The sequence below is a fragment of the Erinaceus europaeus genome, chromosome 11, assembly GCF_950295315.1.
Source record: "Erinaceus europaeus chromosome 11, mEriEur2.1, whole genome shotgun sequence".
Taxonomy (NCBI): domain Eukaryota; kingdom Metazoa; phylum Chordata; class Mammalia; order Eulipotyphla; family Erinaceidae; genus Erinaceus; species Erinaceus europaeus.
In genome coordinates this window covers 62,799,347-62,812,830 of record NC_080172.1, presented here as the reverse complement: position 1 = coordinate 62,812,830, position 13,484 = coordinate 62,799,347, and the positions used below count along the sequence as shown (strand labels likewise).

General features: G+C 37.4%; 1 protein-coding gene across 1 annotated transcript in view; it reads right to left on the bottom strand.

Moving 5' to 3' along the window:
• Positions 1-13,484, bottom strand: part of RSBN1 (round spermatid basic protein 1) — a 49,418-nt gene that overhangs the window by 5,359 nt on the left and 30,575 nt on the right. Inside the window, exons 3-6 of the mRNA XM_007530191.3 lie at positions 8,050-8,187; positions 7,544-7,686; positions 2,376-2,543; positions 933-1,041 (exon numbers count right to left, since the gene is read on the bottom strand). Of these exons, the coding sequence (XP_007530253.1) occupies positions 933-1,041; positions 2,376-2,543; positions 7,544-7,686; positions 8,050-8,187 (558 nt within the window). The remainder of the gene's footprint in view (positions 1-932; positions 1,042-2,375; positions 2,544-7,543; positions 7,687-8,049; positions 8,188-13,484) is intronic.

The window sequence follows — 13,484 nt, the reverse complement described above, 5'->3', positions numbered from 1 at the left end:
CATAGTGGGGGTTGTATTGTTAAATGGGAAACTGGGGAATGTTATGCATGTACAAACTATTGTATTTACTGTTGAATGTAAAACATTAATTCCCCAATAAAGAAATAAATTAAAAAAAAAAAAAAAAAAGAAAGAAAAGAAAAGAAAACCATCTAAGTTGCTAGCAGGATGCCGACCAGACTTCCCTGGACAGACAACCCCACCAATGTGTCCTGAAGCTCCGCTTCCCCACAGCCCCACCCTACTAGAGAAAGAGAGAGACAGGCTGGGAGTATGGATCGACCTGTCAACGACCATGTTCAGCAGGGAAGCAATTACAGAAGCCAGACCTTCCGCCTTCTGCATCCCACAATGACCCTGGGTCCATACTCCCAGAGGGGTAGAGAATGGGAAAGCTACAGGGGAGGGGATGTGATACAGAGTTCTGGTGGTGGGAATTGTGTGGAGTTGTACCCCTCTTATCCTACGGTTTTGTCAATGTCTCCTTTTTATAAATAAATTAATTTAAAAAAGAAAGAAAATCATCTAAGTATTTCAAAGTGCAACTGGGTTATTATACCCATTGTCACACATAGGGTAATATTTGATCCTTCTCATCTGTGTCCCTAACCCGATGCAAGCAGGCATATGTACATTGGGGTTCACTAGTCCTGTTCATGGCCAGAACTAGGCAGCATGAGCCTGCTGAGCAACCCAGGCTCACTCGTCATCCTAAAGACTTAAGGAACCTAAAGCATTAAGGAACCTAAAGCATTCTGCTTGGGAAAGTTTGCTTTAGTGGTTTTTGAGAGCCTTCACACACAATCTTTAATAGCAACAAAATACACTATTACATGCATCTAACTATAAGTTAAAATATAAACTGGGAACATGAACTTTTTTCTAATACTGCTCAGTGTAATTAGAAAGGAAAAAGAAGTAAGATTTATTGCCTGAGAAACTGGAGGTTCATGAAGGTCTAGCTGAAGTCTCTGTACAACATCCGTAAAATCCTCAGCATGGAAACAAATCACATCTTTGGCTATGCGAGGCTGGTCACTCCTAAGATTAATACAATTAAATATTAGAGACAAACGTCTCACAATAGAAAATAAAGACAATTTTCAGTTTTCCTTCTCCTACAATGCTCTACTAGCACAGAATTTGATGCATAACTTGGGGAGACAAAATATACATGCTTCTTTAATCAATTAAAAAATTAACAAAGCTGTTTATAAAAACCAGATATTGTTATATAACTGAAACAATGACTAAAAACAGGTTTATTCTAAATTGGTTGCATTTACAGTCCTCTCACCACTTTGCCACCCTACCTCCTCCAACCCACCTATATTGTCATCACAGACCACAGCTCAGACACACAAATACCCACATTCTCTCTGTGTCTCTCTCTTTCTACCTGAAAGAGTCGGCCAGCAGCAACAAGCCCCAGCAACAGCAAAACTAACACACACACATGATAAATACAGTTTTTAAATAAACTAAATCCTATGTTCTGAGCTTCACTAAAACTGGGCTCTCACTGAAAGGGGTGCAGGCAAGATGGAAAACTGTAACATTAAAAAACAATTCTGTAATCCAGCGATTTCACTTCTAAGTATATACCCAAAATATTTAAATCAGGATATAAAGGATATTTGTACACCCTTGTTCATAGCAACCAGAAGGTGAAATAAATCCAAATGTACACTGACAGACAGATGAATATGTGGCTGCATATGCTATATAAAACTATCCAGCCTTAAAAATGAAATTATGACACAGTGTAATATGGATAAACTTTGAGAACACTATGTTAACTAAACTAAACCAATTACAAAAAGGCAAAAACTACTTGATGTCACTAATATGAAGTATTTAAAGTAGTCAAATTCATAGAAACAAAGTTGAATGATGGTTATCATGAAGAAGCTAAGATGAGAAATGGCAATTATTGTCTAATGGGTACAGACCTTCAGTTTTATAAGATGAAAAAGCTCTACACATCTATTCATATTTTAAAACAATATGAGTACTTGGGGGCCAGGCAGTGGTATACCCAGCTGAGCACATTCAATACCATGTGCAACTACTGGGGGGAAGCTTCACAAGTGGGCTGTAAGTCTCTTCCTCCCTCTCTATCTCCTCCCCTTTCAATTTCCCTCTGTCCTATTAAATAAAATAGAAAGGGAGAGAGGAGAGCTGGGACCAGTGAATTTGTGGTGCTGGCACCAAGCCTCAGCAATAACACTGGTGATTTCAATTTTTATTTTTTGTGTCTTTTGCCACAATTGAAAGAACTGTTCCCCCCCCCCCACACACACACACATTCTGAATCAAAAGAACATTTTATTAGACAATGTAATCAACCTTCCCATTTTGTTCCATTAACTTACCATTCACCAAACTGTACAGCTTTCAAAACCCCAACAGCAGCCGTACTCTGCCAGTCAAACCCCTGACCTACATGATCAGCATGAGCTCTTGTCCTATCTTCAAAAAGGACTTCACGGGGTTCACTAGTCCGAGGTAGGTACTGGAGATTTTTTATTTCATTCATTGATCTAGCATTGATTTGGTTGTGAAGTAAAAGGAGGGAAAAAGTATTAATAGCAATAAGAACAAAAGCTTTCCTGAAATACTAGATTTTAAATAAGAGAAGGGCCAAGAAGAGTTACATAGTTTTGAAAATGAGAATTCAGCTCCATATAATGCTTACTGCGATTACCTTCTCTCCCTGTATGCCTATCCTTAATTCAAGTATAATGTATGAATATAAAGAATTTCCTTGCCTGGAAACAGAAAACACAACTCAGAGTTCAAGATTATATGCTTTTGAATTAATTCGTTAATTCAAAAGAGAGACAGGTCAGGCCAGAACACCACTGTAGCATATTCAATGTCAGGGAGCAAACAGGTTTCTTCATGCTCTGCCAGCTAAGTGACCTCCCTTACTGCTTTGTACATTTCTTTACCGTTCAAAACCTCTAACATTAAAAAAAAAAAAAAAAAAAAAGCCCTCTGCTGGGAGTCGGGTGGTAGTACAGCAGGTTAAGCACACAAGGCTAGATGCGCAAGGACTAGCATCATAAGGACTAGCATAAGGATCCTGGTTTGAGCCCCCGGCTCCCCATCTGCCAGGGAGTCGCTTCACAGGCCGTGAAGCAGGTCTGCAGGTGTCTGTCTTTCTCTACCCTTCTCTGTCTTCCCCTCCTCTCTCCATTTCTCACTGTCCTATCCAACAACAACAACAATAACTACAACAAAAAACAAGGACAACAAAAAGGGAAAATAAATATAAAAAAATATTTAAAAAAAAATTTTTAAATGCCCTTTGCAAGACTTACTCAATATAAGTTAGCATTTATATGAGCATTTACATGCTCTCCTTCCACAGTAAAATGAAAGTAAACGACTTCAATCTAATAAGAGTATGGGATTGGGAAGGGAGATGGGGCAATGAATAGGAAGGAGTACAGATGAAACAAATGTCATTAACTGATATAACTATTGGTACTGAATATATGGAAGTTTTTTCTAAAATCTTCTAACAATGATAGGAAGGGAATGAATAAGAAGTGACAAAGTGAGTGAGTGACTGAACAATATCAGTAAATTTCTGGAAGTTAAAGTGTGAAGTTCCAAGGTCTACTCCCACAAAGCATGTCATGGTTCTCTACTAGAAAATAAACCATTTAATGGCATAAAATGAATAAACAGAAATGTCCTGAACTACCATTTGATACTGCATCCGCTGGTCTCAACCAAATCAATGTAACCAGTGCCATCTGAACATGTTTTCCTTCAGACTGTGACCAGAGACATCAGGCCTATGATGTCAACCCTCCAGCTCCAATACTTTGGTGAGACCTTTCCTAGCTCACAGGACTCCTTAGTTGCATTTCAAGTGGCGCACTAGATATAGACCAAGGCCCATGAGATAGAGCACATGTGCACATGTATCCATAAGTCAGGAGTAAATATATACCTTAAAGTAAAAGTGTGCAATAGTCTAGAGTAACTCAGTAAGTGCAGCAAGCAAATAACAAAGACCTAAAAAAGACAACGTAAGGTACTGAATCTAATATTTTTCTACTTAGAACTAAATACCCTCCTCACTCCCTATTTCATTCCCTCAATCACTCTTAACTCCAACATGTTAAATAAAGTAAGGACTACAAAAGCCAGATAAGGGCAAGAGACTGGCACACTTTAATAATGGCCCTTTTGGTCACTACCAGGCCAACCCATCATCCGGGGACTTAGGGAATCCTGGGATTCCCACACAGATATGATGGGCTAGACCTCTAACAGATCCCTGTCTCTACCATCACTGGTCATCTCCATCAGGAACAACCTCATAAACCCTCTTGTGGGCCTCTAACGGACCTTGCCCTCAATGTAGAATAACAGTGATAAAAACTGCCCCACTCTCCAAAGCGAGGCTGGAACAATCACTCTGCTACTTAAGGAAGACTGGTCCTGAAATGAGTGCAACCTAGAATATTCCTAGCTATGGCCATGGAATGAGAGCTCAGACTGACAGGGATCCAGAGGTTACACAGGCTCCTGTGCAAATATGAATAGACACACGGGCCCTAGGTCAGATTGATGGGGTTTATAGTTTATAACTTCACAGGCGGTGAAGCAGGTCTGCAGGTGTCTATCTTCCCCTCTCCCACTCTGTCATCCCCCTCCTCTCTCAAGTTCTCTGTCCTATCCAACAAAAAAAAAAAAAAAGGAAAGAATGACTGCCAGGAGCAATGGATTTGTATTGCAGGCACCGAGCCCCAGCAATAACCCTGGAGGCAAAAAAAAAAAAAAAGACTATATAAATAAGTATTTTTTAAAAAAACAAAGCCATAGTCATAGCTGTAACAGTAAAGGAAAAAGTCAGTGTGATCCTAGAAGAAAGTAATGTATCCTAAGCACTAAAGAGAATAGAAAATATCAGGACTATGTTCAAAAGAAGTGTGTGTACCCCTTCAAAAAGGAGCAATCATAAATTGCAGGAGGCACAGAACAATTTCTTTTTCCAGTTGTTTTTTTCTTCTACTTAGAACAGCAGTATCTGTTTATTCTACATGGTGTTTTTCTCTTTTCTTTATTGGGGGATTAATGTTTTACAGGACAATTTTTTTAAATGTCAGCATAATTCATATATTAAACAAGATAAAATATGATAGAAATGTTTCAGTATCAAGATGAAATATTAAAAAGATGATTTTGTATAGTATTCCTTTGGGTGATTATATAATATAGGAACCATAGAAAATACTGTTAAGCCTACTCATTGCATCTAAAGTAATCATTCCTACTCATAATGCCATTAGCTTTCAAAGTTTAGAATACACCTATTAGAGATCGTATAAAGCCTAACTATGGTTTTAAAGGAGAACTTGAACTAACCTCAGCAGTATGTAAAATCTGACAAAAAAATAAGAATGCAAGAATAAGTGGGGGTCATTTAACAATTTAACAACTCTCATGCCTGAGGCTCCAAAGTCCCAGGTTCAATCCCCTAAACCACCATAAGCCTGAGCTAAGCAGTGTTCTGGTTAAAAAATAAATTAATTAAATAAATAAATAATAAACAACTCAAAGTAACTGTGCAAGTTTAGCAAATTGTCTCCCTGGGAGATGGCTGATTTGTAGCTGATTTGTCCCCTTTTTTGTGGTATAAATACTCTCAACACAGTCAATTTAACTTTGACCTCAAGCAGCAATGCAAAGTTGGGAGAACAATACTGGTCTTATGAATCACTACAAAATGGTTCCAGCACACCACAGTCATATTTGATAAAATATGATTCAGAATGGACAAAAACATATATGGCTTAGATTGGAAAATTGAAAACACTTTGTACTAATTATAATATGGCTGAATCTATCTGCTGAAGGGAAAAATAAAACTAGGTTTTAAAATAATTATCATTTTAAAGAAAGAGCTCACTGGTGTAAATGCAATGAAAACTTAGTCTATATATGAACTAAAATTTGAAAAGTTAACATACCTAAATACATGTGGTTGTAGACATTCTTTATTTGATTTTACTCTTTTCTATTACCTATTTTAAGTTTACAGCAATCAAGAGACAAATCACTTCTTTTTTTTTGAAAATACTGTTATTGAACAAAAATTGTATATAGTAGTTAAGAATTTAGAATCCCCAGACTCATCACCATGACATACAGAACTGCCAAAGTTTAGTAATATACTGGAATTTTTGTTTACTGCCAGGGTTTGCTATACCATCAACCTTGAATTTTCATATGCAGTTTTGACAAAGAATTTTCATACAACAAGTCGAGTATCTAGGTTTTCTATATTTAGTTCTAGAATTTCTATGAGTTTTAAGGGCTAGACTGGTCCATTAAAACTTACTTGGGGGCATTCAGGAAAATACCTCAACTAAAAGAATCAACTGCAAACCGCCCTGAGGTTTGCAGTTCGATTCCAGCACTGCCTATACCAGAATGGTGTTCTGGCTTGTCTCTGTCTCTCTCTCTCTCATGTGAAACTGTCTCTCATATTTAATAAATAAAAATAAAGTTAAACATCTGAGTTGCTATTTTCAAAGTCTAATTTTTGTCTCATAAAAATTTTTTTCATAGTATTGTTAACAAACTTTGGCTTAAGTGTCTAAAACAGTTAACACAAAATGAATGGCTTACTAAAGGATAATACACTGTTAGGTTCATTCAGCAAACACTTGTTACCTGCTATTTGTGTCATGCTTAAGACTAAAATGCAATCCCTGCCATCAAAAAGCCCAAATTTTGTATTAAAAAAAAAAGAAGAAGAAAAGAAAAAAATATTACTAATGAACACAATACTGGAGCATTAAGAAAAGAACAACTAGGAGTGAGGGTCCATAGGATAACCGTTATGCAAAAAAGACTCTGATGCCTGAGGGTCCAAAATTCCAGGCTCAATCCCCCTGCACCACCATAAGCAAGAGATGAGCAGTGCTCTAGTTTAAAAAAAATCTGTAAGAAAACAATTGTCAAGGAGAACAAAGCAAACCCTCAAAAAAAAAAAAAAAAGTGATGGCCAATGTATATTTCCCAATTTTCAACATAATCTTGGTCCTATATTATGAAATATGTAGGCCACACAAAAGAATTGGGCTTTTATTTTAAATGTAGATAGGATCCAAGTCTTAAGAAAAGTAAAACTTATACTTGATTTTTTCAAGGCTACCTCACTGATGTATATGTAATAAACTGACTGGCTTACACAAGTGAACACTGAAGGATTTATTTAAGAGAACTCACCTAGACAAATGGTTTTCAAATTGTGCTCATATCACAATAATTTTTAAACAACCAATTTTTTAGAAAGTGCCTTTACTGAGCTGGGGAAGTAACATGATAATTATACAAAGACAATTTCACGCCTGAGGCTCCGTCTGATGTCCCAGGTTCACTCCCCAGCACCACCATCTGTTAGAGTTAATCAGTGTTCTGGTGCATCTGTCTGTCTGTATCTTTTTCTCTTTCCTTCATTTAAATAACAAACTTGTAAAGTTTCTTTGCTTATTTGAGAAAGATAAATGTTTACCGTCGTCTTTTGAAGGGTGACTTTGGCATGTCTGCTGTAGGGATCATCTGCTCTCCTGGTCTTACCCACATTATAGGCCCATCATCACTCTGGGACCTACACTGGAGTCGAAGACTGGAAAGTGTACCCCAGGGCAAAGTCATCTGGAAGTCCATGAATGAGACACATTAAAAATATTATTTAAATATTTATATATTAACACCACCCACTCAAAAGAAGGCTCTAGGAAACTGATTTTATATGTGTAAGTGAAGTGTTACACTACATACTAATTTGTATTATTAAGTTGTCAGAAAAGTCATGGTGTGCATGTTTGCATAGAAAAATGTCATGACTTCTCCAACAATCCAATAAAAAAGAATAAAACTTAAGTAATAATTTTCAAGACATTTCAATTCAAAACCATGGATAAAATTTAATTTCAAGTGATAAGACTGATACAGTGTTTTTTAATGGAACACACAGATAAGAACTATAATAATAACATGAATAAACAAAACACTCACTTTCAGAAATGGTGATTCTTCTAACATATCAAGGAACTCTGGGAAATAATCACCAACTTCTTCATCTACTGCTCCAACAAGACTTATCTGCCGCATAGGACCTGCTCGGTAGGTGCCACAGCAGTATGTCCTGTTGACCTGAAGTAAAATGAAGAGAGGGGGAAAAAGGACTAAAGTAATGTAATTTTCTAAAAAAAAAAAAGTATCAGAATAGACTACTGCCTCCAATACTTTTCTTTACACACTAGGTTCTTTAAATTTTAAAACATGCTTAATTTAGAGAATATCTAGAAAATAAAAATAGAGAAAAAAATAGAATAAAAACATAGTTTACATACTAAGAACTCAATGGATAGTATCTTGAATAAAGTCAATATTTACAGAAAGGAACTCTAGCCTAGTACACATAGGCATATGTCACAAACACAAATTTCAAGATGTGTAAGTAAGTTAGTCTATATGGTCCCAGTATCTCAAATATTACAGGCATTAAGATGTATTTAAATTGTTTAAGTGATTATTTTTGAACTCTGTAAATACTTTATAAAGTGAACCTACTTAGGAAACAAAATTAATAATGGTTAAGTAGTTAAGGCAGGGGGAAAAAAAAAATCAAGCCAGATACCAGGATGACTTATCAAAACCAATCTTCCAATAATGCCATGCAAGATGCTCCACTCTAAGCAGGCTGACATTTTTCTCTACTCAATTTTACCAAACACTTCTAACTACAGTAACTTTTGTTTTTTCTTTTTTCTTCTTGTTTGTTTCTGTAGTCACAGGAGCTTCACTGCTCTGGGCTGGCTTATTTCAGTTAGAAAGAAAAAATAGAAAGAAATATACCACAGTACTGAAGCTTCCTCTAGTGCAGTAGGGGCCAGGCTTGAACCTGGAACCTGGTTCTCACACATGGCAAACTAGGTGCACTATTTAGGTGAACTATTATTCCACCCCTCCTGCAATAACTTTCTCATGAATCTGCCTTACTTAGCATGTCTTCCTTCTGCCAAGCCAAATCTAATCTTTCAAGAATTCAATTATTCTGGAAAACTTTCAAATGACCCTTCACAGTCCTTTCATTTTAATTCTAATGCTACCTAAAAATACACATGTATTTTTCTCTATAACAACCTTCTAGTGAAAGTTAGGGCATGTTTTAGTACAAATAAGTAGCCCAGAGAATCTAACCATTCAAACTGATCCCATAGCAACCTATTTTTCTAGACATTCCATGCAAGTTCTTATATTCGTACATCTAATTTAAAATGATTCTAGAGACAGATCCTATGCTGTATTCTAACCAGAATTTCCACCTCAGATCAACAATCTTACATTCTCTTAGTTAAAAAGCAGATTAAATTTTAAAAGTATAGCATATAATTGTATCATTATAAGGGAATCTCTAATATTAAAAAACATTTTAATGAAAGAGCGAAAGACACTAACGTACCATTTTGCCATCCACGAAATTTTATTTTTGTCTTTGTTGCACTCTTGTGGTATCTGGAACTGAATCCAGGGTCTCATACATGGGAAGCATGCATACTACCCACTGAGCCACCTCCCATTAAAAAAAAAAAAAATTTTTTTTTAAGAATCAATGGGGGGGGCGGTGGCAGGTGGTGGCACACCTGGTTGAATACATGTTACCATACACAAGTACCCAGGTTCAAATTCCCAGTCCCCACCTCCAAAAGGAGAAGCTTCATGAACAATGAGACAATACAGGTGTCACTCACTCTATCCCCCCCCCCCAATTTCTCTGTTTCTATCCAAAATAAAGAAAACATTTTGGGGTTGGGGGTGGGGCAGGGGCAGGGTGGTGGGAGTGGTGTGTGTATGTGTGTGTTGATAGGGTAGAAAGAAATTGAGAGAGGAGGAGGATAGAGAGGAGGAGAGAAAGACACCTGCAGACCTGCTCCACCAACTGTAAGGCTTCCTCCTTGCAGGTGGGGAGTGGGAGGCTCAAACTCAGATCCCTACACGGATCCCTGCACTTAGTACTATGTGCACTTAACTAGTTGTGCCACCACTTGGCTCCCTCAATTTCTGTTTCTATCATGAAAAAAAGGAGTGGGAGGAATGGCCACCAGGAGAAGTGGATTCCCTGTGTAGACACAGAGCCCCAGCAACAACCCCTGTGGCAATTAAAAAAAAAAATTAAATACCTGTTATTATTTTATTTTGATATTATATATGGGGAAGCTGGTCAAAGATGCACCCAGTAGAGCACACATTACAATGCACAGGAACCCAGGTTCAAGGCCCCAATTCCCACCTGCAGGGAGACGCTTCACGGGTGTTGAAACACTGCTATATAGGTATCCCTCTCCCTATCTCCCCCTTCCTTCTCAATTTCTCATCTTTAACTAAATAAATAAATAAATATAAAAGAGAGAACTGTATAAAATAAATTGTTTATGAATTTTTGAAACAGAGGAAAGAACTAGAGCATCATCCATACATGTGATGACAGGGCTCGAACTCAAGACCTCATGCTTGAGAATCTAGTGCTTTATCCACTGTGCCACCTCCCAGGCCACACTGTTTTGTTTTGTTTTTAGACTGTATTTATTTATTTCACTAAAGAGATAGAGATGAAAGAGGTGAAAGAGAGATCAAAGGCTACGGCACAGCTCCACCCTGGTGTAATAAGACCTATTCCCTGAGCTCAATTGTTACTGTTTCAAAAAACGACACCCTCCCCCCACCAACCTGCATTTCTTATACAGCTCTTCACTACTGGTTCTTTGACTCAAGCCACTATTTTTTCCATACACAATTTATTGTCACCTCCAAACATACACACACAGAAAATAAAATCTTAAGACCGTGTTCTCGAGTAGGAGGGATTTCTTAACCCCATACAAATTGTACCACCAAAATCAACTTAGGTGATCTAAAGCAACAACCACCTAGACCAAAACTGACCTGTATTTGTATGTATTTGTGTAAGTTGCTTCCATCCATCTGTATGAGCATTTTGCTTTAAAAACAGGGGACACGAAGCACAAGGACTGGGAAAGGATCCCGGTTCAAGCCCCAGCTTCCCACCTGGAGGGGAGTTGCTTCACAAGCGGTAAAGCAGGTCTGCAGATGTCTGTCTTTCTCTCCCCCTTCTGTCTTCCCCTCCTCTCTCCATTTCTCTCTGTCCTATCTAACAACAACAATTACAACTACAACAACAACGAAAAACAACAAGAGCAACAAAAGGGAAATTAAAAAAAAAAAAAACTTTAAAAAAACATGGGACGAAGACTGGGGAAACCAATAACCATGGGATACAGATATGAAGGGAACGACAAGAGGTTTTCTTGCTAAGCCAAGCATCATAAAACCATTAAAGCAGATTTAACCCTCAGTTCTAGGATCACAAGCTTTAAAGGAGAACAGAAAATATCAGTCACTACAAATACCTCCCTCAACTCTTCCCAATTATCAGAAATTCCTCTACCAATAAAGGTTTTTAAATCCTCCAGGACAATGGCACTGTATGGAGGTATGTCCTCAAGATCCATCTTTAATTTAAAATTCTCATGACTCAAGACCAATCCTAATGTATACTCCTATATGGCAGCTGTTTGTTTGACCTAATTACTGGCTTCAAGACTGTGCAAATCTTAATAAATTTTTCAGCATCTTTTTTATGGGGGGTAGTGGTTTACAGCATAGTCTAACAGATAAGCAGAGCCTCTCATCTCCCCTTGACTGGTGACTAGGAGACACAACAGAATCATCTTGTCCCTATCTCTCCTTCCCCAGAGTTCTTGTTTTGGTGCAATATGCCATTCCCAGCCCAAGTTTCACCTTACTCCACCTATAATTGAGATCATTCTGTACTGATTGGTCTTTCTCTTTCTGGCTTGTCTCACTCAACATAATGCCTTCGAGTTCTGGCCATGCTGTTGCAAAGGAGATTGCCATCATTTTTGACAGCTGCATAGTACTCCACCGTGTATATGTACTACAACTTCCCTAGCCATTCATCTGTGGTTGTGCATCTGGGTTGCTTCCAAGTTTGAGTTATTACAAACTGTGTTGCTATAAATACTGTTGAGCACGTGTCTTTTAGGATAGGTGTTTTTATTTCCCACGGCTTGATCCCTAGGAGAGGGATTGCTAGACAATAAGGTAGGTCCATTTCTATAGTTCTGATTAATCTCCAAACTGTTTGCCATAAGGTTTAGACCAACTTACATTCCCACCAGTCATGCAGTAATCCCTTTCCAGTAATCCCTTCCCCCCCACCACAGTCTCTCCAACAGGCATTTGTCTTTCTAATATGTGACATTCTCACATTCTCGTTTTTATTTGCATTTCCCGGATCATCAGTGACTCTGAGCATTTTTTTCCTATGTCTGTTGGCCCTCTGGATCTCTTATTTAGAGAAGATTCTGCCTATATCTTCCCCCCAATTTTCAATGGGGTTGGTTTTCTTTAACACATTATTAATTTGAAAGGTTAATCTACTCCTTAAATTTAGTATACATGTTGAGTCTGAATTAACACCTCCACATAACAGTACTCCAAGTTTACCTAATTTAAACATCACTAAATTTAGCAGCACTAAAATGCAAACACCTACAATAACTAATATGTGACATAAATCAGTATAAAGTAGCATTCCTATTTGAAAAGTAAAAGAAGGTAAGACTGAAATGGCTGAATGCTAAATTTGATTGCTGAGGCTAGAAATAAAGTAAGTAGTCACTGAACTCTGGCAGATTAAAAAAAGGCTATAAAACTGATCCAACAGTGCCTGTAACTTATGTAAAAACTTAATAAATATTAGTATTTATGATGTATTTAAATAAGTAACAGCACAAATCAGAAGATGGCCAGCACTTATTACCAGAAATTCAACATGTACTATCTGACACTATTGCCAAGTAATGAATTATCCTCCAGTATCTATGCAACCCTTTTTTCTTTAAGTAAAAGAACTTCCTGGGCTTAAAGCCAATGATCTAGGCTCCCTGGCAACTGAATGTGCACTGAGGTTAAGTTCTAGAAAATGAGATGGTGGCACAAATTACATATGGAAATCCAGAGCAAGTGTCTTTATAAGCAGCTTGCACCCTACTTTCTAGCTTTTGACAGATATTTAGCCATGCATATGGCAATACCAAAGGGAATGGAAAAAATCAGAAGGAAAGTAAAATCCTGGATGACATCATGGAACACGAATGCTTACCTCTGGGCTCCTGAAACTTTTTGTTCTATCGCTGGTATATAAGACCTTTTGGTTGTAGTAATTTAGCTGAAGCCGTGTGTACTTTGTACTAATGCAGGCAGTACTCTGTAGTATACAAATGACATTTACTATGGACTAAAAAAAATTCTATAGCTACAGCACACACTAAGAACAATTAAAATGATTTGTTATTTAAAAGAACACACATTAAAGGAAAAATGAACAAATTGCATTTCAAAAG